The sequence below is a fragment of the Hemicordylus capensis genome, chromosome 4, assembly GCF_027244095.1.
Source record: "Hemicordylus capensis ecotype Gifberg chromosome 4, rHemCap1.1.pri, whole genome shotgun sequence".
Taxonomy (NCBI): domain Eukaryota; kingdom Metazoa; phylum Chordata; class Lepidosauria; order Squamata; family Cordylidae; genus Hemicordylus; species Hemicordylus capensis.
In genome coordinates, this window is record NC_069660.1 from 244,727,406 (window position 1) to 244,753,194 (window position 25,789).

Sequence of the window (25,789 nt, forward strand, 5' to 3'; positions counted from 1 at the left end):
ACAAAGTAGCCTGAGTTGGCGGCAACGAGTTGGCGGCAACTGCAGATGAACCTCTCGAGATTATCTTAACAGGTGGTGGAGCTCATGGTGAAGAAGAGGTTCTCTTAAATACACAGGGTCTAAGCAGTTTAGGGTTTTATAGGTAATAACCAGCACCTTGTATATGCATCTTGCCCCTGCTAACTGGGCAAAGAGGCACCTTTTACTGTGGTGATTCTCTTTATTTAGCGGGGGGGAGTAACTGGCCCTATCCACCCCCAGCACAGTACCTCCAGTGACTGTTGCTTGTGTCTATCTTGTTTTTTGTTTTTAGAATGTGAGCCCTTTGGGGACAGGGAGCCATCTTATTTATTTAGTATTTCTCTGTGTAAACCGTCCTGAGCCATTTTTGGAAGGGCGGTATAGAAATCAAATTAATGATGATGATGATGATGCCCGGAAACGTATCGGCAGCCAGCATAGTTCTTTCAACACAGGAATGAAATGGTGTCTCCTGGGTGAACCACAGACCAACCTGGCTGCTGCATTCTGGACCAACTGTAGTTTCAGGACTACGAACAAAGGCAGCCCCCCACAGAGCCAATTTCAGTAATCCAGCCTAGATGTTACCAGCATATGTACCACCATTGTGAGATCATTCATCTCAAGAAACTGACGCAGATGGCGTAGCAGCCGAAGATGATAAAAAGCACCTCTGGCCACCACCTCAACCTGGGACACGAGAGAAAGGTTCAGATAGAGAAGCACCCCCAGACTGCATACCTGTTCTTTCTAGAACAGTGTGGCCCCATCCAGAACCAGCAGATCAAAATCATCCCCCGGGTTTCGACCCAGCACAATAAGTACCTTGGTCTTATCTGGATTCAGTCTCACTTTCATCCAGCCCATACCTCTCATCCAGCCCATCACTCTCTCCAGGCAGGCATTTAGGGAGGTTATGCCTTCTCCTGATGATGTTGACATGGAGAAATAGATTCGGGTGTCAACAGCATACTGATAACACCCTGCACCAAATCTCCTGATGATCTCTCCCAGCAGTTTCATGTAGATGCTAAACAACATCAGAGACAATATAGAGCCCTGAGGGACACCATAGGAAATTTCAGATTCTGAAGAACAACAATCTCCAAGAGACACCATCTAGAATCTGCCTGTGAGGTAAGAGTGGAACCACTGCAAAGCAGTGCCTCCCACCCACAATCCCCTCAGACATTCCAGAAGGATACTATTGTCAATAGTATCAAAAGCTCCCCCCCCCCTCAAAAAACACACTGCCAAAAGAGATCCAAAAGAACAAACCGAGTCAAGTTCCCTCTGTCAATTCTCAATTTCAGATCATCCATCAGGCTGACCAAGGCAGTCTCCACCCCATAGCTCACCCAAAAGACAGTTTGAAATGATAGATAATCAGTTTCTTCCAAGACAACCTGGAGCTGGGAGGCCACCATCTTCTCAATCACCTTGCCCAGCCATGGAAGGTTGGCAACAGGCCTGTAATTGCTTAACTCTGAGATAACCAAGGCAGGCTTCTTCGGAAGTGGTCTGATAATTGCATCCTTAAGACAAGGAGGCATCCTGCCCTCCCTCTCAGAAGCATTTATAACCTCTACCAGACCCTCTATAAGAGCCTCCCTGCCAGATAGTATAAGCCATGTTGGGCAGGGATAATGAGGACAGGTGGTAGGCCTCACCATTCCAAGCAACTTGCCCACATCCTCAGGAGTCACGATCTGGAATTGATCCAGAGTAATCACATAAGAGGAGCTGCTGGACACCTCAGTATCAGACTCTGTAATGATTGTGGAGTTTGAATCTAAGTCAATCCGAATAAGAGAGATTTTGTCCACAAAAAATTCATTAAAAACCTCACAGCAGGTAATTGTTGGTTCCAAATACTGATTCAGCGAGGAAGATGCGCACATTAGCCACTTCACAATCCTGAACTCTGCCGGGAGTGAACTTGCAGATAAGATATGGTAGGAAAAGAATCATTTCTTTGCCACACATATTGCCTGAGCATAGATCTTCAAATGCACTCAATGTAATAATCAGTCAGATTCGAGTTGAGTCTTTCTCCACTTTTCTCCATAGAGCTCTAGTCTCCCTCGCTGCTTCAGCCCACATAGTTCTTCCATATACCAAGGGGCCAATTTCGAAGGGGGCCAGAGAAGATGCTTAGGAGCGATCGTGTCCACCGCCCTGGTGAGCTGATCATTACAATTCTCCACCAGAGTGTTGACTGGGTCAGCAGCAGCGCCAACACTAAATCCCTCCAAGGCTTCGTGGAACCCTATTTAATCCAAATAACCTTTTCTTTTGGACCATCCTAATGGCCCAACCCCCACCCCTTTGGAGGTGGGACATGTGGTCGTGAGTCCTACCTTAACCAGATGGTGGTCCGTCCATGGCAAAGGGGAAATCAAATGAGTCCCCACCCTGTTCAGAGTGAAAGACCAGATCAAGCATGTGACCAGCAATATGCGTCAGTCCCGAGACCACCTGGGATAGGCCCACAGTCGTCATGGTTGCTATGAACTCCTAAGCCGCCCCAGACAAATTGGTCCCAAAGTGGACATTGAAGTCCCCCAGCACCCCAAGCCTGGGAGACTCCAATGCCAAGCCCAAGCCGATCAGCTCAGTTAGGGACTCTGTCCGGCAGCAGGGTGATCAGTACATCAACAGAAGTCCCAGTCTATCCCTGGTCCCCAAACTTAGGTACACACATTCAATATGGTCAGACACTTCCACAGGGATCCTGGCAGGGGTGATACAGTTCTTGTAGACCACAGCCACTCCACCTCCTCACCAGAGTACCCTGGAAGGAGAAGCTGGGACCAGACCTGGCCACCAGCCCCCCACAACAAAGTTTCCATAATACATACCAGATCAGCCCCTTCATCCAGAATCAGATCATGGATGATTTCATGTTTATTCTGTACTTACCTGGCATTACAAAGGAGCAAGACGAGGCTCTGTGGGTGGTTAGCATTGCTTTCCAAGGCCAAAGAGCTGGCAGGACAGCAAGAAGGGGAGACAGCAATTAAGTTTCTATTTCCCTTCCCCTGAAACGGCCTGCTGACCTGTCAATGTTACTTCTTCTGTTCCCTAGCACCACAGGAATAGCTGCCCCATAATCAGTGGATACACCCCATCTCCCCTGCTCCTGACAGACCCAGACACATTAAAACTCAACTCACCTAAGATTTCAAAAAGAAGCCCAATTATAATACCCACCCTCCTTTACACATCCATGAAGGATCTTAAGTCAAACAGCTTGGCCCTCACACTCGTTATCCCCCAAAGGGGCAACCCACTTTGGTGTTGCTCCTTCGGTAGCCATAGGCAACATTCCTATAAAGTTCAAAGCGGGACAGAGGACCCAAGGGACTGCTGAGTCACCCTGGAGCTGGTCCCAATCCTGCACACACTCCTCAAAGATGTTACACAGAGGTAGCAGGCAGGTAACAGCAGAAGGAGCCCACAGCACCCACCTGGTTTCTCACACCAGGCAGGACTGGATGGGAAGCGGATGGACTCTACCTCTCCTCTGCTGGGCTTCTAGCAACCTGAAGGCACAGGCAGTGTTGCTATAAAGCCCAAAGCTGGGCAGATGACCCGAGAAACTGCTGAGTCACCCAGGAGCTGGTCCCAATCCTGCACACAATCCTGTGATTTAACAGCTCACAGCCCTTCTACAGCACCGCATGAACTTTCTGAATATTCAATCCTCCGTTTGTTTTTGCTTTTTAAGCTTTTATAATTTATGCAATAGTATAGTAAAAAAAACTTTTAAGCTTGTGCTTGTTAACATAGTAGTCTGTAATCAGCTTTTACTATAATTTCTCATAGTGCCACTTTATAGCACATATACACACATACACACACACACACACACACACACACACAGAGACTCGTTTGTATAATTTTAATATAGTATCAATTAATAATATAGTATCATTTTATAATATATCATTTATAATATATCAGAGCTTTTATAGCTTTATAAAGTTCTATCTTAATTTTTTTATTTGGAACACTGTTCCCCCCCTGATTCGTTCAGCCCCCTTCCTGGCTGATTTTATTATTATTTTATTTTATTTTATTTAACTTTTATACCACCCAAACTTTCATCTCTGGGCGGTTTCGTCTCTGGGCGGTTTTAAGGCCCTTCTTAAGACCCACCTGTTTCACCAGATGTTTGCCCCTTAATTATTATTATTTAAATTGTTATTGGCATTGTTGTTCACTGCCTCCTTTGGAGGAGGTGGTATATAAGAAAATATTAAATAAGTAGTATTAAATAAGTAGTATTTTAATATAATATTTTAATACACTCTGTTATCAATTTTAATATAGTTCTGTACCTGGTTAGATTTTAACAATGCCTCAGGCTTACACCGTCATTATTTAGGTCATACCCTGCAGCAGTAGATTTTATAACTCATCGCTTCAGTTTTATAGATTGCTATTGCTTTTATATTACTATGCCTTATATCCTTTTGTATTGTTTTATGCTGGTCTAGGACCATAATAAAGATGATTGATTGAAAACCACTTTTTTCACCACAAAAGTGGCTTGAAACAGTGTCTAGAAACTTTTTCACCACAAAAGTGGCTTGAAACAGTGTCTAGAAACACTGAAAAATAGATCACAGCAGCCAGCACCTGCTTCCCCAGACCCAACTTTTATTTTTTTAATAAGAATTTTTGTTAAGAAATAGACCAAGGAGGACAAAGACAAATTACCATAAGAACAATTTAAAACCAATCATTTTTCATGATGAAAAACCATTTTTCTAATTAATTACATCAGTAAAGAAAGATAAAGCAAAAGAAATTCAGTCTCTTAGAATTGTAAAATCTAATCAGATCAGCTTCTTGTAAGTTACATAACAAAAACACTATAAGTCAAATCCAGAAAATGAGAACAAAGTTTGACCATAACGGATATTGTATTTTATAAAAGGTTCCCAAACAGACATGAATGATTCAGTAGACATGCCATGTACATAAGCCGAAACTTTCGAAATTGAAGCATAATCCCACACTTTCAAAAACCAATCGTTTAAGGAAGGGATTTCCAAAATACGCCAATTAGATGCATATATATTCCTGGCCGCTGTAATCATATATAAACACAATTCGTTTGATTTAGCAGGAATATAAGGTTTTATCATACTTAAAAGAAAAATTTCTGGAAGGAAGGGAATCTTGACTTCTAAGATTTGTTCAATTTTCATATGAATTTGTTTCCAAAACTATTGCAACTCCAGCACATGGTAGAATGAACCTAAATGTGAATTACATTTCCAATATTTCTTGAAGAATCATCTATTTTGTTAATAGTCAAAGGAGTTATATACCATCTGAAGAACATCTTATACCAATTTCCCCTTAGATTGGTACACAAAGTAAATTTCACATTCTTTTTCCATTGGTATTCCCAATCAGAGAGATCAATTGATCGAAGTTCTGCATCCATTTTATCATACATTCTTTTATCTGCTCAGTCTCAGTTTCATACTTCAGTAACAGCTTATAAATTCTGCCTAATAAATGATCAGTGTTTCGAGTGATTAATTCTTCAAATTCAGTCAAATCTCTAAGTTTCCCACCCTAGTAACTGTAACTCTTTCCAGCCTATTGAGCTGATCTGAGCTTGTTGAAGCCAGGATGCTTGTTGAGTTGTTTGCCTGGAAGAAACTGATTTGTCCAGAGCTACATATTGGGCCAAACTTTATAAGGAGTATAGACTGCCTCGCCAAAAGTTATACTTAGAAGAAAATTCTTCTTCATGGAAATAAATATTCAGTATTGAGGCCAAAGGTGATAATCTAGGACTTATTCTTTTCTGGTATTTATCCCAGACATAAGAAAGACTATGTCGAATAGTATGCTGTTGTATCACCAGATCTTTCCTCGAACCAGAAATCCATAAGTAATTATGCAAACCTCTAGTAAGACCAAGTTTCTCCATTCGGGTAAAACTTCCGTAAGGGGATAAAATCCAGTTCGAAATACAAGTCAAGCTACTAGCATAATAGTAAAGTTTCAAGTTAGGAACTCCAAGACCACCTCTTTCATGGAATCTTGCGTCACCTTAAATCGAATCCTGGGTTTTTAAAATTCCAAATGAATGAGTTGAGCTGACTCTGCCATTTATTCAATATCTTGTCTATATTTATAGGGATCATTTGAAAAAGAAAGTTCATCTTAGGTAATACATTCATTTTTACTGCAGAGATTCTCCCAAGCCAAGATAAGGCCAGCTTCTTCCATCTATCTAGATCAGCCATAATTGATTTCCAAATTGGAACATAGTTATTCTTAAACAGATCTTTATTGCTCCTCGTAAGATTAATCCCCAAATATTTTATTGGCTTCTTCATTACTTGTAATCTTAAAACTTTAGAAAAGTATTCTCTCTCTTCTTCTGAAAGATTCCATGTCATGATCTGAGTTTTATCTCTGTTAATCTTATAGCCAGAAACTGCCATACTTATGTATCTGTGTCATTAATGTATCCAAAGAGTCTTTGACTTGTGTGACAGAAAGCAATATGTCATCAGCATATAGTTTTATTTTATGACCACAGTCCCCTATTTTGATACCTTGAATCCACTGTTCATGTCTAATTTTCACTGCCAGAGGTTCAAGAGCAAGTGTAAACAGCAATGGAGAAAGCGGACAACCTTGTCTAGTACCTTTATTGATGATGCATTTTGAAGACAAGGATCCATTAACAATAATTTTTGCTGATTGCTGTTGATATACAGGTGAAACTCGGAAAATTAGAATATCGTGCAAAAGTCCATTAATTTCAGTAATGCAAATTAAAAGGTGAAACTGATATATGAGACAGACGCATTACATGCAAAGCGAGATAAGTCAAGCCTTAATTTGTTATAATTGTGATGATCATGGCGTACAGCTCATGAAAACCCCAAATCCACAATCTCAGAAAATTAGAATATTACATGGAACCAAGAAGACAAGGATTGAAGAATAGAATAATATCGGACCTCTGAAAAGTATAAGCATGCATATGTATTCAGTACTTGGTTTGGGCCCCTTTTGCAGCAATTACTGCCTCAATGCGGCGTGGCATGGATGCTATCAGCCTGTGGCACTAATGAGGTATTATGGAAGACCAGGATGCTTCATTAGCGGCCTTCAGCAATTCTGCATTGTTTGGTCTCATGTCTCTCATCCTTCTCTTGGCAATGCCCCATAGATTCTCTATGGGGTCAGGTCAGGCGAGTTTGCTGGCCAATCAAGCACAGTACACTGTATACTTTTCAGAGGTCCGATATTGTTCTGTTCTTCAATGCTACGAATCCAGGATAAAAAATGAGGGCCACAATTCATTTTCTCCAACACTGAGAACAGGAAAGACCATTCCAGATTGTAAAAGGCTTTTTCGGCATCTAGGAAAATCATAGCTGCTTTTGTACTAGTCATGGTTACTTTATCAATTGCATTCAAAACATATTGTATATTATCTTTCATAAGTCTTTTCGGGATAAAACCGAATTGATCAGTATGGACTATTTCAGACAGGAAATTTCTTAATCTCACTGCCAAGATTCAAGTAAAAATTTTGTAATCCACATTTTAAAAGGATATAGGTCTGTATGATTCTGGTCGTGTTGGGTCTTTCCCTTCTTTATGAAATAGTGAAATGAATGCTTCTTGCCAAGAAACCAGTAAAGTGTAATGAGATAATATCACATTCATTACTTCTGTTAAAGGTCCAACTAATTTGTCCTGAAACATTTTGTAGTATAATGAAAATAATCCATCAGAACCCAGCGAGTTATTTTTAAGATTTTTTATTGCCGCCCTGGTTTCATCCCTAGAAATAGGTTTATTTAAGGAGCTCCTCTGTTCTTCTGAGAATGACTTCAATTGTATTTCCTCTAAAAATTGTTTAATTTTCTCAGGAACGTTCTTGTCTTCTTTATATAGTTTGGAATAATACTGTACAAATTGTTCAGGCATTTCTTGATTTGACATAAATTCCTTGCCATTCCAGACCAATGTTATAATTCTCTTTTCCTGTTATTTTCTTAACTGATATGCTAACAATTTATCTGGCTGATTACCTTTCTCAAAATATCTCTGTTTCACATAAGTCATGTTCCTAAATATTTCTCTGGGTTCTTTAAGATCCATTTGCTTACGAAGTTCTCCAATATTTTGCCAAATATCTTGGGAATGATTAATCTTGTGAAGAGCTTCTAAATGGGATAATTCATTAACTATCCGATCTTTTTGTATTTGTAATTCTTTCTTCCTTTTGGAAGATTCAGAAATAAAGATTCCTCTCATAAAAGCCTTGCTGGAGTCCCAAACGGGAAAAATAGAAACATAAGGTGTCTTATTTCTTTGGAAGAAATGTAACAGTTCTTCATTGCATTTCAAAAGAATTTTCTGTTGTTGTAAAAGAAAATTATTCAATCTCCATCTCTTCTGTCTAGTGTCCAAGTATTGGAATTTTACTATCAATGGGTTATAGTCAGCATATGTTGAAGGCGCGATTTCAACGTCATATATTCTAGATAGCAATGACTTTGAGACCATACACATGTCAATTCTAGAGTGTGTTTGATGAGGGTTAGGGGGGGGAAGTAAAATCTCTCTCCAATGGATGTTTATTTCTCCATGCATCTTCAATCGGTAAAATTCTCATATAGTCCAATACATTCTTAGGCAACTTTCCAGAATTCTTCTTATGTTGACCCGATTTGTCCATTAATGGGGAAAGAACAGCATGCCAATCACCTGAGATTAACAGTTCACCTTCCGCAATGTCCAACAAAAGCTGATTTTTATTTATTTATTTATTTATTTATAAAATTGGGCTTTATTATCATTTGGAGCATAAATAGAAGCAATGGTAATTTTGTTTTGCTTGGTACTTCGAAATTTTAATATAATGAACCGACCACAATCATCTTGTATTTGTTTCTCTAAAGACCAGTTCAAATTTTTGATGTAAACTGCCACGCCATTTTCTTCTTAGAATCAGAGGCAACATAACACTGACCCAATGCTTTGCAAGTCAATAAATTGGCATTGCTTGTCTTAATATGTGTCTCCTGAAGACAAATTATGTCCGCTCTTTCTTTCTTCAATTTTAAGAAAATCTTCTTTTGTTTAGATGGAATATTTAAGCCATTGATGTTTATGGAAATCAGTTTCCTAGGAAAATCTGCCATGTCCAAGAGCTACTGTTAAACAATGTGCTAATTTGCAGAGGCCTGATCGCTTTTCTGTTCTTCCGGAAGGCTGTCAACTGGTGGCTCTGAGGTAGTTTCTGAAACATGTAAGGGCTCTAAAAAATGAGTAGCATCTGCTGGATTAAAAAATTGTGCTTTTCCTGGATCCAAGAAAACCTCAAGACAGAAGGGAATCCGCCATCTGAAAGTTATTTTCTTTTCTTGAAGCACAGTCAGAAATTTTAATTCTCGTCGTTTACGTAGAATATCAATGGGAACATCTGGAAGGATTTGTAAGGGAATAGTTATACTCAAGAGGAGCTCTTATTTGTCCTTGAAGGATTGCCTCCGTGGTATGTTTACTAAAAATTTAACTAGAATGTCTCTAGGTAATTTCCTCTTCCTGGAGTATTGGAGTTCAACCTGTACGTCTCCAAAATATCTAAAGAATCTCCAGAACCCAAATATTCCAAAAGCAAAGTTTCAAGGAAGGAATGAAGGTCTTCTTTTCCAAATTGCTCAGGCAATCTTTGGATCTTTAAATTGGATGTGCGTTGTTTAGATTCCAAATTTCAATTCGATTCTCTAATTGCTTAAAATCTGCTTCTCAGGATGTTTTCTTGTCTGTTAGTTCCTGTTGGACTTGATTAACTTGAGAGGTAAGTTGATCATATTGTGAAAGTTTTTGAGTAACATCAAAAGGTTTTGCTGTGACCTCCATCTGGAAGTTGTCAAATTTAGAGTCCAGGCCCTGAATTCGTGAAGAAACACTATGGAGTTCCTTAAGAAGTGTCTCTTGAAATTTAGCAAAAGGGGCTGAGCCAGAAAGAGGCTCAGGCTCAGTATCTGATTCTTCGTCTGAACCTTTTTTGGACTTTAGTGCTTTTGCTCTTTTATGTATGCTTCTAATGGATTTTGCAGATAGATATCTGTACATAAATCTATATAGACAGGCCAATAACTGTTTTGGCTGTAATCTATAAATTCTATCCTTTCCAAACCAACTCAGCCAAGTCAGCTCAACAGCCCTCATATACTTATATCCATATAGATTTCCCTCTTCACACAATATTTAATAATTGCTACTTAATCACTGGGATTAAAAGTTTCTATTAGTATTTAACCTAATGTCAAAGGCAATGGCTAAGTGTATACACTTTTATCTTAGCAATACAAAAGACACCACCTATTATTTCTTTTAAAAAACCAACAAAAATTCCCTTTCACGCTATGTTTAGTAATAGTAGTTTAAAAACAGGGATTAAGTCAGAATAATTACACTTATTATATAGGCTTATAGAATGAAGCAATTTCCCTCTTCACGATAATCAATCCTACCAGCAGTTATAACAACTGGGAATGAACATGCTAAGCTATTTTATTAACCTTAATAATTATAAACTAAATGTATACACTTTTAACCTGATTGCTCAAAAGGTCAAATAAACTGATAAGACATATAGATATAAGAGTATTATTGTAAACCAATTATAATTTTAAAATAGACTGGTTAACTTGGTAAGGAAAAATCAATAGGAGCACAATATCTGGAGACCAATGAGTTCTTTTAAGAGTTCACTGCATCTGTAATGGGGATGAAAGCAAACCTTAGTCTGTTAGGTTTTAGTTTTCTCCAGTCATCAGCTCCATCAAGTGGACTAGTAACAACGCCTTGTTACAATTCTTCTTATGTCACAGGACTTCCTCAAAGTGTCCCCCCCCACCAAGTCGTGGGAGAATGGAACCCTCCGCTCTTATACAATCCAGAGGAAAGGAAGGTGGGGTGGTGGTGAAAGTAATACAGATTTCTTCTACCAAGTAATCTCCAGGTAATCTCCAATAATTATAATCCAAACAATAATATTGTTCCAATTAGTTCTTCAAATGATTTTCCGAATAGATAGTTAATGAGGAGCTGTTAAATGAACAACAAATCCAAAGCAACTCAAAACCTAAGAAGAGAATTACTACACAAAGAAAAATAGTCCAGGAGGTAAAGCCAGTGTACCCAAAAAAGCTGTATATTATATTTGCGGGGGGGGGGGGGGGAGAATATTTATAATCCAACTGCCCTGAAAGGAAGGAAGGAAGGAAGGAAGGGAGGGAGGGAAACCATAAAACAGTGAAATTCAGAGAAGAAAAACTTATGCTGAAGATAACCTTTATCCACATAGTAATATATCTTAGGGAGTCTTCTTGAAGGCGAAAATAAAAAGAGGAAACAAAAATAACTTTAGTCTAATTAATGCTGAGCAACTCATAAATCAGGATAACAAATAAATGAAAGTTTAACAGTTCTTAAAAATTAATCTGTCCCAACTCCAAAAATGCTATAATGGATAGAGAGAGAAAAAGAAGAAAAAGCTTTTTCCTTAAGTGAGTCTTAGAAAGTAAAGTCAGCTGAGTCTGAATAGTCTGCGGTAGTAGAAATATAGGAAATAAAAATAGCACAGGGGGGTAGGGGGAATAGTAACCGTAGTTTCGCTTCTTCCAGCGTCATCTTCTCAGACGCGGGCAGCAGCAGATGGTATGCCAAGAAAGGATTCCAGAGCAAAGGCTTCCTAACACCCTAACTTCTTCAAAAAGAAGTTAGACGGATACAGAAGATCTTCACTATTGTGGAAAACCAGCTTCTTGCCTCCGTTTCAACTTCTTCGAGTTGATTATTTATAAATAACCTGAGAGACGCGGAGCTAAAGAAATGGGCTCCCTTTTGGCACTTAGGCCCCGCCCCCTTTCTGAGACCCAAATTTTAAAGTCTACAATGAGGCAAGAAGAGACTCTGGTTATTTCCTGCCTCATAGACTTTAAAAAATGGTGACTAGCAGGAGCTGACTATTGAAATGATTTCCAGTGCTTCAAGTCACAGCAAAAAAAAAAAAAAAAGATGCTGCCAAATTTATATACACACCATCAAGCAGGTAAGAACTTCTTAATTTATTTGTAAACCGCCCCAAACTTCCATCTCTGGCCGGTTTATAGCAACATAAAACAAATTAAAACCTTAAAACAATTTAAAACCGAAAGCCTAGTTTAAAAGCCTGGGTGAATAAATATGTCCTTTAAAAAGTTGTCCGAGATGGGGAGGCTCTTATTTCAGCAAGACGCGCATTCCAGAGTCTCGGGGCAGCACCACAGGGGCAGCAATAGAAAAGGGATGGAAAGTACCCTTCTCTGTAACTAGGCTTTTTCTTAACAGAAATGGCCGGGGAAGGGATACACAAATGGTAATATTTTAATATTAAGAAAACGTGCATTATTTAAATAGTTACTTTTCAGAAGATAATGAAATCTTTATAAGAATTATAGAGAATGGATGAAAAAGTTAATGTTTACATGAGATAAATGGTTACAGCTTTAGCTTTCTTTATACAAAAGATCAGGGCAGTTAAAATTAGGTTGCCAAATGCAAAATATTCCGATTTTGGCAGAAAAAATATCAAAAGCTTGACAAACAATGTTCCATATTGAGGGGCGGGGGGAATAGATTGCAATACTGTAGGAGCAAACAAGAAGAAGGTATAAATATATATATTTATAATACATGTAAATTCTCTGAACTGGGTGCTGTTCCCATAATTGAGAGACAGTATTAGCAACTAAAGCAATTAACTGTACCAAATAACTTTTTTATTTTAGATTTAATCTATACATATTAAATGTATGGGACATGTATATAAGCTTCCAATGGAAACTAAGCACCTCCTTTTAGAAAGTTTTTAGTATGTTAACTGTTGCTTACCTCTGCACACTTTCTCAAATTGCATGCATAACAAAACTGATCTACCTTCTATGCAATTTTAGCTACCAGAAGCCAGTATGTTTATTCTTAAGATCTGTGAGTCACACATCACACAGCTTGTCATTTAGATCTACTACTGGTCTTTCAGACCTTTGCTTTCTGAAGAAGTTTAATTGAAGGTTATGATTTCATGGAAGGACTACAAAAACAGCTTCATGGGGAAAATGTGAACAGTGGGGGGAAGAGTCAGCATTTGGGGTATAGCAAAGGCTCAAAAAAGAGAAGGGAAAGGTTTATCTGAGGTTCACAATATTAAGAATCAAACTTCTGCTATTGTTAAGCTATAGGGACCTCACAGTTCATCCCTAAATGATCAGTCCTTAGTAAACCGTTACTCCTATTAACCTGATTAATATAATATATAGTTGAGTCTAAAAAAACAGTGTAATGTTTAGTGAAGTAGAGCAGAAGCATTTGGATATTTCAAGTAAAGTAGTGCAATTATTTCCTATCACATTGAAACAAGTGGATAGAAGTTTGTTTTCCCTATCTCACAATACTAGAACCACAAGTCATCCCATGAAACTGATTGCAAGGACATTTAGGATAGACAAAAGTAATTTTTCACACAAAGCATAATTAATCTATGGAATTCTCTACCATAGGATGTGATGATGGCCACAAGCTTGGATAGCAGCCCTGTTCCTGTTTCAATGTCTGACGTAAAGAGGATAAAGAGAAGCATATTTAAGCTTCCTGCCCCTGTCCATCACTGACTGATAATTTTGTAAAGTGTCCATTGTCTAGCTCCCAAATTTTTGTGCCAGCTCCTAGATTCAAAAATATTTTGACCAAGCTTGCATGAGATCCATTTCAAACTGGCTTTAGAGAATGCTATGGTGGAGACAGCCTTGGTTGGCCTGATGATCTCTACCAAGGAATGGAAAGAGGGAGTGTGACTCTGTTGGTTCTTTTGCACCTTTCTGCAGCTTTTGATACTATCGACCATGGTATCCTTCTGGATCGTTTGAGGGATTTGGGAATAGATAGTATGTCAATGCAGTGGTTCCATTCCTATTTCTCAGGTAGATTCCAGATAGTGTCACTAGGAGATAGTTGTTCACTGAAACAAGAGCTATTGTATGGTGTCCCTCAGGGCTTCATCCTATCTCCGATGCGGTTTCATGTTTCTACATGAAACAGCTGGGTGAGATCATAAGGAGATTTGGAGCATTGGTGATGCCATCATTAATATGTTGATGACACCCAAATCTATTTATCCATGTCATTATAATCGGACAATGGCATAACCCCCTAAATGCCTGCCTACAGGCAGTAATGGACTGGATGAGGGATAATAAATTGAAACTGAAGCCAAACAAGACAGAGGTACTCATGGTAGAGGGTCATACTTTGAGGGACATGATAGATCTTCCTGTTCTGGGAAGATCTAGAGTCCCCTGTTCTGGGAAGAGGGTTGAACCCACCCCCCACCCCCGAAGGAGCAGGTATGTAGCTTGGGAGTACTTCTGGACCTAGGCCTCACTCTGGTATCCCAGGTTGAGGCTATGGCCAGGAGCACTTTCTATCAACTTTGGCTGATTCAACAGCTGCGCCCATTCCTTAAAGATAATTATCTCAGAACTGTGGTGCACTCTCTGGTAACCTCTAGGTTTGTCTACTGCAATGCACTCTACATGGGGCTGCCTTTGTATATGATTTAGAAACTTCCAAACCACACAGTCCAAAATGCAGCAGCTAGATTGGTCTCCAGGGTTTCTTGGAAAGACCACATTATGCCTTTTTTAAAACAATTGAATTGACTGCCAATAGGTTTCCAGGCAAAATACAAAGTGCTGGTAATTACCATTAAAGCCCTAAATGGCTTGGGACCGGGCTACCTGGGAGAGCACCTCCTTCAGCATGATCCTCACTGCACATTAATGTAATTGAAAGAGATCCGTCTCCAGACGTCACCAGTTTGTCTGGCAGCGATTCAAGAGCGGACCTTCTCTGTAGTCACTCCTGGGCTGTGGAATGTACTCTATATAGATATCCATGGCTTAATATCTTTGTCAGCCTTTAAAAGAGCCCTTAAGACACATTTTTTTTAGCCTGGCTTTTAGCAAACTTGGAATGTTTTTAATTGTTTTAACTCAATATTGCTTTAATAGTTTTATTGTGTTTTAATTGTATTTATGGTTTTGAACCGCCTAGATCCTTCGGAGTCAAGTGGTAAATAAATAAATTTTAAAAAATGAGTCATGATGGCTATGTGCTATCTCCAGGTTCAAGTGCATTATTTCTCTATATATCAGTTACAAGGGAACAACAGTGGGAAAGGAGTTTGCTTTCATCTTTGCTTGTGGACTTCCCAGAAGCATCTGTTTGACCACTATGGGAAAGAGGATGCTGGACTAGACAGGCCTCTGTTCTGCGCTTAGCAGGGTTCTTTTGCTCCTGTTGGAGATGGGCTGTCAGAAGGGAATATTAGAGATAGTGACCAATTTAGAAGATCATGAGAACATGAGATTTCTAAATGGGATATGTAAGAATGTCATCATTCTGGCTTTCAGGATCACATATGTTGTCCCGAACATCCTCTGCTAACAATCCGGCAACTTACCCATAAGTCCACTATGTTCTATTATATTATCATTATAAATTACAGCCAAATTCCACTGTTATTAAAGGGTCCTTAAAATTTTCTTATCCATTAGAAACTATAAATATATACACTTTTTAAAAAGAAACATTGGTAGACTTACCGTGAAGGGTTCTTTTTCTGGGTATGGGGAGGGCATCCTAACGTGACGGGTTATCAAGCTCTGCATGCTCCGAGACAGGACCAATCAAAATTCAGGTCGATCCTATGTATCCAGACAGCTGTCACTCATCCCCAGTTCCAGGACTGTTGAGCACAGAAAATACAGAGAGCAAGGAGAGAAAAAATAGTCCACAAGGGATGAAGTTGTACAGTAAACAGTGACAGCAAAGAACTAAGCAACCCTGGGAGTCACCCCAACTCCCTGCATATCCATCGTAAACATTCGCGGGTGGGCCGGATGCCCTCCCCATACCCAGAAAAAGAACCCTTCACGGTAAGTCTACCAATGTTTCTTTTTCCTTGGTATGGGGAGGGCATCCTAACGTGTCGGGACGTACCAAAGCAATCCCAAGGGCGGGAGCGAATGATTAGACCTGTTGCAATACCGTCCTTCCTATTGCTGCTTGAGCAGCGTGAAAAGACGGAATCTTGTAATGCCTAATGAAGGGAGACACTGATGCCCAAGTTGCCGCCTTGCAAATTTCTTCCAAGGGGGCATGAGCTGAAAAGGCCGCAGAAGTGCTGGCTCTGCAAGTGGAATGGGCAGAAATGTCACGAGGAACAGGTAGGTGAAGAGACTCATAAGCCAACAATATGGCAGCTCTGATCCATCGACCCATGGAAACCTTGTACGCCTTGGTCCCTAGGGAAGATGGCTGAAAGGAAACAAAAAGGGAATCCGTCTTTCTAAAGATTTTGGATCTTTTAATATACAATCTAAGTGCCCTACGCACATACAGAGTATGCCAAGCACGCTCCTTAGGGTGAGCAGGACTAAGACAGAAGGAGGGCAATACTAAAACTTGGCTCCTATGAAAGATGGAATTAACCTTGGGTAAGAAGATGGGATCCAACTTCAAAAACAACACACTCCTTTTGAAAAATGCATAGCTCATCGCGCACAGAGAGGGCAGCTAGTTCAGAAACCCTTCGTGCCGAGGTGATAGCCACAAGGAACAATACTTTAAAGGATAAAATTCTCAAGGGAGCTGAACGAAGAGGCTCGAATGGAGCCTTAGTAAGAGCATTTAAAACTAAATTCAAATCCCAGGAGGGAAACCTATGTACGGGAGGCAGAGCCAAGTTGCTCGCTCCCCTTAGAAAACGTCTAATATGAGGGTGCAAGGAAGGTGAACCAGGCACCGCTAAATCCAGGACTGAGGACAAGGCTGAAGTTTGCCTCCTCAATGTGCTGGGACGCAGATCTTTCTCAAGACCTTCTTGAAGGAACCCCAGCACCTCTGCAACCCCCGCCAAGGATGGAACAAAGTCCTGCTTCCGCCCCCAGGAACAAAAGGCTGATCAGGTAACCTGATAAATGCGCAAAGTGGATGGCCTTCTTGACGCTATGATAGTGTCTTGCACCTGGCGGGAATATCCCTTGGAATCTAGGGTAATGCGCTCAACCTTCATGCGTGAAGGCGTAGCCAGACCAGATCCGGATGACATAGAGGTCCTTGTGATAGCAGATCTCTCCTTAGGGGAAGAGGCCACAGCGGTTGGACTGAGAGACTCAGGAGGTCAGAAAACTAGGGTCTTCGCAGCCAATAAGGAGCTATCAAAACGACTTCTGCTTCTTCGAATAGGAACTTTCTTAGGAAGGAACTTAGGATTGGAGTCAGGGGAAAGGCATAAAGTAATCCCCGCGGCCAGGGAGACGTGAGAGCATCCACTTCTTCTGCGTGAGAAGTTAGATATCTTGCGAAAAACCTTGGTAGTTTGGCGTTTTCCTGTGACGCGAAGAGGTCCAGCTGTGGACGACCCCACCTGTGGACAATTTCCTTGAAGACTTCCAGATGCAGGGCCCACTCTGCTGGATCCACCGTTTGGCGGCTCAACCAATCGCTTGTAGATTCTCCGTGCCGCTCAGATGTTCCGCTGTCACAGAGTGTAGGTGAATTTCCACCCATGCGGATAGTAAGTCGGATTCCTGCATGAGGGGCCTTGATCTTGTGCCACCCTGGTGATTTACGTGAGCTTTTGCGGTCACGTTGTCTGTCCTTATCAGAACATGTCTCCCTATCAACAGATCACGGAACTGCAGAAAAGCTAATCGAATTGCCTTCTACTCTAGCCAGTTGATATTGTTCTCCAAATCCTTCTGAACCCACAACCCCTGCGCATGATGTGCCAGACAGTGGGCCCCCCAACCAGAGAGGCTGGCGTCCGTCGTCACCACGATCCTCTGGGGAGTTTCCAGAAGTATTTATTTTCCTATCGCCGGCAACAGCCACCAAAGGAGAGAATTCCTGACCTTCCATGGTAAGCGAAGTTTTATCTGCTTCTTTGCCATAATGGCTTCCTGATAAGGAAGCAAGAACCACTGAAGTGGTCTCGAATGCCACCTGGCCCAGGGCGTGCATTCTAGCCAGACGATCATTGAGCCCATGAGTTGAGCCAGAGACACGAGGGAACCCCATTTCCTGGACAGCCATGGCCTGATGTGTGAGGCAATCTTCTGTTGTCAGTCCACTGGGAGAGAAACTGTGCCCGATCTCGTGTCGAAAACAACTCCCAGATGCTGGAGTACACAAGATGGGTTTAGGTGGCTCTTGGTACGGTTGATGACAAACCCATTATCCTCTAGTATCTGGACGTCCTGAGCTATGTCCTTGGAGGCTTGATGGTAGGACAGAGATCTCACGAGCAAGCCGTTCAGATACGGGTAAACATGGATCCCCCGCAAGCGCATGTAAGCTATCACTGCCACCATGAGTTTGGTGAATACGCGAGGAGCTGAGGACAACCCGAAGGGTAGAGCCCTGTACTGGAATTGTCTCTGATTGTAAACAAACCTCAGGTATTGGCGAGAGGCAGGATGAATCGGTACATGTAAGTACGCCTCTGAAAGGTCTATCGAGGACAAGTAATTGCCTGGGTGTACTGCTGCCTTTATTGTCCTTAAAGACTCCATTCGAAATGTGCGTTTTTGCACAAACTGATTCAATCTTTTCAAATCCAGAATCGCGCGCCAGGAGTCGTCTTTTTTTTTTGCACCAAAAAGAGAAGAGAAAAGACACCTACACATAATTCCGTCAACGGAACCAGTTCTATCGCATGGATGTCTAATAAGTGTTGGATGCTTTGGTCCATCAGCAGTCTCCTGGACCTCACCTTGGGGACAGGTGTTAAGAAAAGAAAATCGGGAGGAGTTGCCACAAGGTCTATAACACAGCCATGCTTTACTGTTCTCAACACCCATTGATCCGTGGTGCTGTGCACCCAGGCTTCTGCGAATTCCAGAAGCCTGCCCCCCACCGATATCGCGTCATTGCTTACGGTTTTGTGTGTTGACATAACCTCCAGCACATGCTCTTCCCGATCCTCTACCTGTTATTCCAGGGGTGACACCAGTTAGCCCTGAAGGAAGATCCACGATCATCTCTTCCTCGGTAGCTGTCTCTAAACCCTGTATTGGCAGGTCTATTGAAAGTTCTGAAGCAACGAAAGGAATTCTGGAAGGTGTTATTTCCCCTGAAATTCCTCCTTGAATTACCACGCCCAACCGGCACGGTTTTCTTTTTGTCCTTTGTGTCCACTAAAATGGGATCCAAGGATTCACCAAATAACTTCCCCCCCAGAAAGGGAGTAGACGCCAAGGTGACCTTGGACTTGGCATCTGCCCTCCAATTTTTCAACCACAAATCTCTGTGGATTGCCACACCTGCTGCCATGGCATGAGATGCGTGCTGTATGCAGTCCAAACCAGAGTCCGCCATAAGGGCAGACGATCTGGCTAACTTATTCAAACCCTGGCGGAGTTTTAAATTATTTTGTGGTACCAGCTTAACAAGCTCCTTAGTCCACAAAATGGAGGCTCTAGCGAAAATAGAATTAGTGGCAGCTGCCCTTATGACAGTTGCAGATGCCTCATGAGCCTTACGTAGCAGATGATCCGCTTTCTTTTCCTCTGGTGTCTTAAGAAGGTCATCTCCCTCCTTGTTCACCAGAGCCCCAGTGACCAGCTGGGCCACAGGTCCATCCACCACAGGAACTGTCAAAAGAGCCATTATATCAGGACGTAAGGCATACAATTTTTTTATTTTTTTTATTTGGGGGGGGAGGATATGGCAGGTTTAGTGGCCCCCGGCACACCCCACTCTGCAAACATAACATCTTTTAAAAATGGTGGAAAAGGTACAGTGGCTGCTGAAACAGAGGTTGATGAAAAACCTTCCTGATCCAAGCCAGCGGCTGAAGGTGTGCCAGTCTCCTGAGACACATCCTTGATGGCCCTTTTGACTTGAAAGGGGGTAGCAGCCAAGGTGACCTTGGACTTGGCATCTACCCGTCAATTTTTATTATTTATTTATTTATTTATTTATTTTAACCATAACCCTCTGCGCAGTGCCACCCCAGCTGCCATGGCACGAGAGGCGTGCTGTATGCAGTCCAGACCTGATTCTGCCATAAGGGCAGAAGCTCTGGCCAATTTATTTAAACCCTGGCGGAGTTTAAGATTTTCTGGAGGTATCAGCTTAATAAGCTCTTTAGTCCACAGAATGGAGGCTCTATTGTAGCTGCTTTTTTGGGCGGCGGGGCGGGCAAAACAGGAGCCTCCTGGCTCACAGTTGCTCCTTCTTCAATAACATTAGCCGAAAGGCTCAAGCTCGCTGTCCCTCCAACTGAGGGAACAATCGCGGCTTCTGTGAAGGGGCCCTCCAAAAGGGAACCCTTTAACATATCCCCCATATGAGCAGGCTCCATAGTCAGAATAATACAGCCTTAATCAGAGGAAATAATCAAAATAAGCAGCTAAATGAGCGCAATTGGCGACTCCCTTCCCACCCTTGCACACAGAATAAAGGAAGGGAGAAACTGGCCTGAAGTAGTCAGAGAGAGTGAAAGACGATGATAAAGGCTGTGAAGATTTTCCTCACAGCGCTAATCAAGCTCTGTCTGCGGACTGGCTTAGCAGAGAAGATACCCATGCCAGACAATGCCTCTTAACGAACTTCCCCAACCAAATTAACTCACCCGGGGACGGCTGTTTGCCGCCAGGGAGTGGAGGCATATTAGACAAACTGACACCTGCAGCGGTAGACGCAGAAGCAGCAGCAGCAGAAGACAGATCCTGAGGAGGGTCGAGGACCGTGAGTGGCGTCGGCGCGCTAAACAGAACCTGAGGAGGGTCGAGGGCGGTACATGAAGTTGTCGCACTAATAGGACCCTGAGGAGGGCTGAGCATGGAGACCACCGCTGGCGCGCTAATCGGACCCCATGGGGGTTCATTAATAGACACAGACCCTGGAAGGGTTCAGAGATGGGCATCATACGCCCAGGTTCCCCATTGCTCTTAAAAAGAATGGCAGGGCTAGACTTGGAGAGGAGAGCTAAAATGGCCACCGCGCCTTCAGCAGTTAAATCGGGCGGGAAAGCGGAAGGTTGCTGCGCCCGAACTGCCTTCAACTGCAGTCTTATCGCTCAGTGGCGTGCTGCCAGAGGATCGTATATGCTTTTTTTTTGACAATGCCCTTTTCCTTTAGGTGTTTAGTTTTGTTTTTCAATTTCTTGGGCGGTGGGGCGGGCAGATTAGAAGCCTCCTGGCTCACAGTAATCTCCTCTCCTTTATCAATGGCCATTAGGCCCAAGCTCACTGTCCCTGCCACCAAGGGAACAATCGCGGCCTCTGTGAAGGGGCCCTCCGGAAGGGAACCCTTCAACATATCCCCCATATAATCAGGCTCCATATTGCAAATAAGAGAGACCTCAACAGAGGAAATCCCAAAGTAAAAACTATTAAAATAAAAAAGGAGAAAAGCTGTGAAATTTTTCCTCACAGCAATACTCAAGCTCTGTCTGCAGAGTGAGACAGGACTGGAACTGGGGATGAGTGACAGCTGTCTGGATACATAGGATCGACCTGAATTTTGATTGGTCCTGTCTCGGAGCATGCAGAGCTTGATAACCCGTCATGTTAGGATGCCCTCCCCATACCAAGGAAAAAGGCTGGATTAATGAGGCTACATTTGTATTGTTGCAACACTGAAAAGGAGAAAGTTCCAGATTTTGTGAAAGAGGAGTTTGCTCATTACTATTTGATCTACAATGTTCTGAAATAAAGTACAACACAGTTCACATATCTCTTCCCCAAGACCCTGCCCTCTTCAGGGGAGTGGGTGAAAACAGGATCTAGAGAGGGGCCAAATATCCATCCTGTTGGTTTTTCCTGAAAGAAAAGACATTGTACAGTCTTTTATGATGTGCTGTTTTTCATTATACGCATGACATGAACTGCATGACAACCCTTCCTATTAAACCTCTGTTCACTCTAAATGCAAACCCTTCAAAAGGCCAGGTTTTACTACACTATTTCCTATGAACAACTTAGCATTGGCATTGAGGAAGTACTATACAGCACACTGGAACATTATCAACACCAGAATCCCCAAAACAAGACACAGGCAGACATATAAATACTTACATTTATTTAAAAAGTTGTCTATGTTTTTGTTTTTCCTTAAGGCAGGAAAATCCAAATCATACACCAAGGCATCTAGTCCATCCTGGAACAAACAAAAGACAGATTATTTAGAATACAATTCATACATATGTATGTATAACTTCTCTTATTCAACTATGTTTAAAGAATGCATTAAATTTGAACAATTATTTACACTAAAGTCAACAGGTTTACATATACTGAAAAACAATGTTAATACGTAATAGTCATTTAACTTCTTTAGTGCATTGTGGGTCTACTCACTCTCCTAAAAAGTAACAATACATCCAGTGTGGTGGTTGTTATACCAGTTTGAACACGTGTAACTTGACAAAACTGTAATAATACAAAGTGCAACTATCTGCACCTACATTCATGGTTTAACAAACTAATCATGATTTGTCCTTGTATCCAAATCCAGCGAGTCCTGGTGTTTTTTAACTATACTTTGTGAGGTTATATCAAACCAGTTTGCTATCCTTTCAAGACTTGTTCTAGTAATGCTAAAACATTGCTGCTTAGTCATGATTTATTAGCAGTGTATCTGAAATCAGACAGCATGTGACTTCACAATCTATAAGTTTATAAATATTCTCTGCCTATTCAAGTGAACAAAAATTCTTGCATATGCTACCAAGGATCAGCATCTTCACATAGGCCCAGTTTTGACAAGAACACAGTTTCCTACTATGTGAACAAGTCTCTGCAAGTCATTGGTTCATGTGCTCCCCATACTCAACGCACAAGAGAATGAGCGAACAGAGTTTTTATCTTTCCTTTGAAGAAAAATGACAGCTTCATGTTATGTCTGAACTTGGGAGCTGTGGCTTCTTTCAAACTATGGTTGGAGAACAAATCAGCATCTGAAAGCACTTTCATCCCAGTTTTTCCTTTTGTGTAATAAAGCAATTAGCTGATTCCCAGATACAATGCAGAATAGTAGTGTTCTTTCAAAATGAAAAATCTCCTCCTCATGCATACAAAAAAGAATTTTAAAAGAGGGGAATTATGCCAGCCCATGGTTTCCAGAAGCCACCTAATGGTACAGCGGGAAATGACTTGCCTAGCAAGCATGAGGTTGCCGGTTCAAATACCCACTGGTATAACATCTATATTGGACAGCAGTGATATCGGAAGATGCAGAAAGGCATCATCTCATACTGTGCAGGAGATGTCAATGGTAAACCCCTCCTGTATTCTACCAAAGAAAAACCACAGGGCTCTGTGGCCGCCAGGAGTCGACACCGACTCGATGGCACACTTTACCTTTATTATTATTATTATTATTATCATTATCATTATCATTATCATTATCATTATTATTATTAATTCGATTTCTATACCGCCCTTCCAAAAATGGCTCAGGGCGGTTTACAAAGAGAAATAAAACAAATAAGATGGCTTTATGGTTCCCAGAGGTGCATTCACAGGAAATCATAGTTTCACATTATGTCTGGGGCAGGTCATAGTCACAAAATACTGTTCTGGACACGTGAAATCCCAGTACCGGGCCACAGTTTGGGAAACAATCTTGACAATGCCTTCTGCCATGATCAGAAAAGTGCTAAAGAACAATGAATAGCCTTTTAGGAAGACTGCCTAGTTTCTTTCCCATCGCAAATTAATAAAACATTTATACCCTTCACTAAAAGCGTATTCTGGACAGCTTACAGAAAGAAAGTTGTTGCTCTCTCTCTCTCCTGCTGGAGGGAAAGACCCCAGGCTCAAATGTGCAGCAACTAGATACCAGAGAGCAGCTTCTGCAGTGTGGACACACACAACCTATTCCCTTGCTACTCCAATATCCTGATTAATATTACATTTATGGAATTCACAAAAGTCTCAGATTAAGAAAGTGTAATTGTTAGAATGTAGACTTAGAATAGCTAAGTCTTTTGACTTAGAGCAAAACCTATACAGAGATAATTTCCTACTATTAACCACAATTATGTAGTATATACAAACACTGAGTTCAATTTAACACAAGCATTGAGATGCGAAACATTTTTTTCCTACACCATTGAATTTAAATGCATGCAAGTCTTAATATGACAGCCAAACTTGTTAGTAAGCCCCACCAAAGTATCTACTTGATTCATGGTGACCCTGAGGGTCACACAACTTGTATATTTTGGTGATGCACAGTGGGTTTCAGAGAAAAAAGGGGAGATTGGCAAAAAGCACCCCTTCACTCGCTCAAGCAACAGCACAACAGTTTGGAACTTGCACTGATGCACATGCAGTGCTAGTCTAGATGCTGGCCAATGTATTTTTAGGAGTGGGAAGTTTTCAATTGGAAAATAAAATATGGGAACATTTTTTGCAGAAAGTTTTGCAACCCATATCTACTGCAGACCTTGACCAAATTTTCGTTTAATCTAGGTACCAGCCCACAAATTTAAGAGCCAGCCTCATTTTTCAGCCAAATATAGTTCCCCTCTCTCCTCCAACTCTGCTATGAAAGGGACATCCAAGAACCCCAATCCCAAATTAAGTATCTCTGCTTCCTTTCTCACTCTAGCCACCACCATAGAGATGAGCACAAATCATGATTCTATCACTGATTCACAGCACAGCCTGGGCACCTTTAAAAGGAAGGAGAGTAGGTCCATACCTCAGTGGTAGGGGTGTGCAAACAGGTTCCATGTTTAATCGATTCAGTTTGATAGTTCAGGGTCAAACCGAACTATCCTACGTTCGGTCCGACCCCAAACCAAACACCCCAAATGTTCAGAGGGTTCGCAGTCTATTTTTGGTTTCTTTTGTTTTGGTTTTATTTTAATTACCCTTACTTCCCTCCGGGGAGTTGCTGGAGGCGGCGGGGGGTGGGGTGGGGTGTCCGTGGAGGTTCCCCATCCCCCTGCCAGCCTTCAAAATGCTCCCTCCAGCTGGCAATTCTCCCATTTGGGTGCCCTTCGGCCGGTGTTCAGTCTTCACCCAGGGGCCATTTTGGAGGTCGTGCGCCTGCGCACTTGGCCTCTGCATGGCCCAGTGCAGTGCACAGGCACGCAGCCTCCAAAATGGCCACCGGGTAAAGACTGAAAACCAAGCAAAGGACACCCGAAAGGGTGAAGAGCCAGCTGAACTGGCCAGAGGGGGGCATTTCAAAGGCCGGCGGGTGGTAAACCTCCATGGACCCCCCCATACTGCCTCCAGGGAGTAAAGGTCTACAAACCCCCCTGGACCAAACCAAACTGGGTGCGTTCGAGGGGCTGCCAGACCGAACTGGCCCGGTTGGGTTTGAGTCCAGTCTTGAACTGAACTGGGCCAGCCAGTTCCATGCACACACCTCAGCTGCCCTTGCATGCCAGCTACACACACATAGCCTCTACAAATGCACGGTGGACATTTGCGTGGTCATGCACAAAGGCCATATGCATGCCACCACCATGCATGGGCAGCTGGGGGGTGCGTCAAAGGAAGCTGCAATGAATGGTGGAGGAGCAGGACCTGCTCTCCTTCCTTTATAGGTGTGCAGGCTGTACGGAAAATCAGTGACTGGATCATGATTCAGGCACAACCCTATACCACCACTCCATCTTTGGTTGTAAAAGACA

The 25,789-nt window shown here is 41.9% G+C and overlaps 1 protein-coding gene across 2 annotated transcripts in view; it reads right to left on the reverse strand.

Annotated features, from left to right (window-relative positions):
• The window catches only part of ROCK1 (Rho associated coiled-coil containing protein kinase 1), a 272,534-nt gene that overhangs the window by 189,730 nt on the left and 57,015 nt on the right, over positions 1-25,789 (reverse strand). For both annotated transcript variants that reach the window (XR_008305444.1, XM_053242579.1), the window contains exon 2: positions 22,215-22,296. Coding sequence is in view for 1 of the 2 variants with exons in the window: in XM_053242579.1 (XP_053098554.1) it covers positions 22,215-22,296 (82 nt within the window). In the remaining variant the exon portion in view is untranslated. The remainder of the gene's footprint in view (positions 1-22,214; positions 22,297-25,789) is intronic.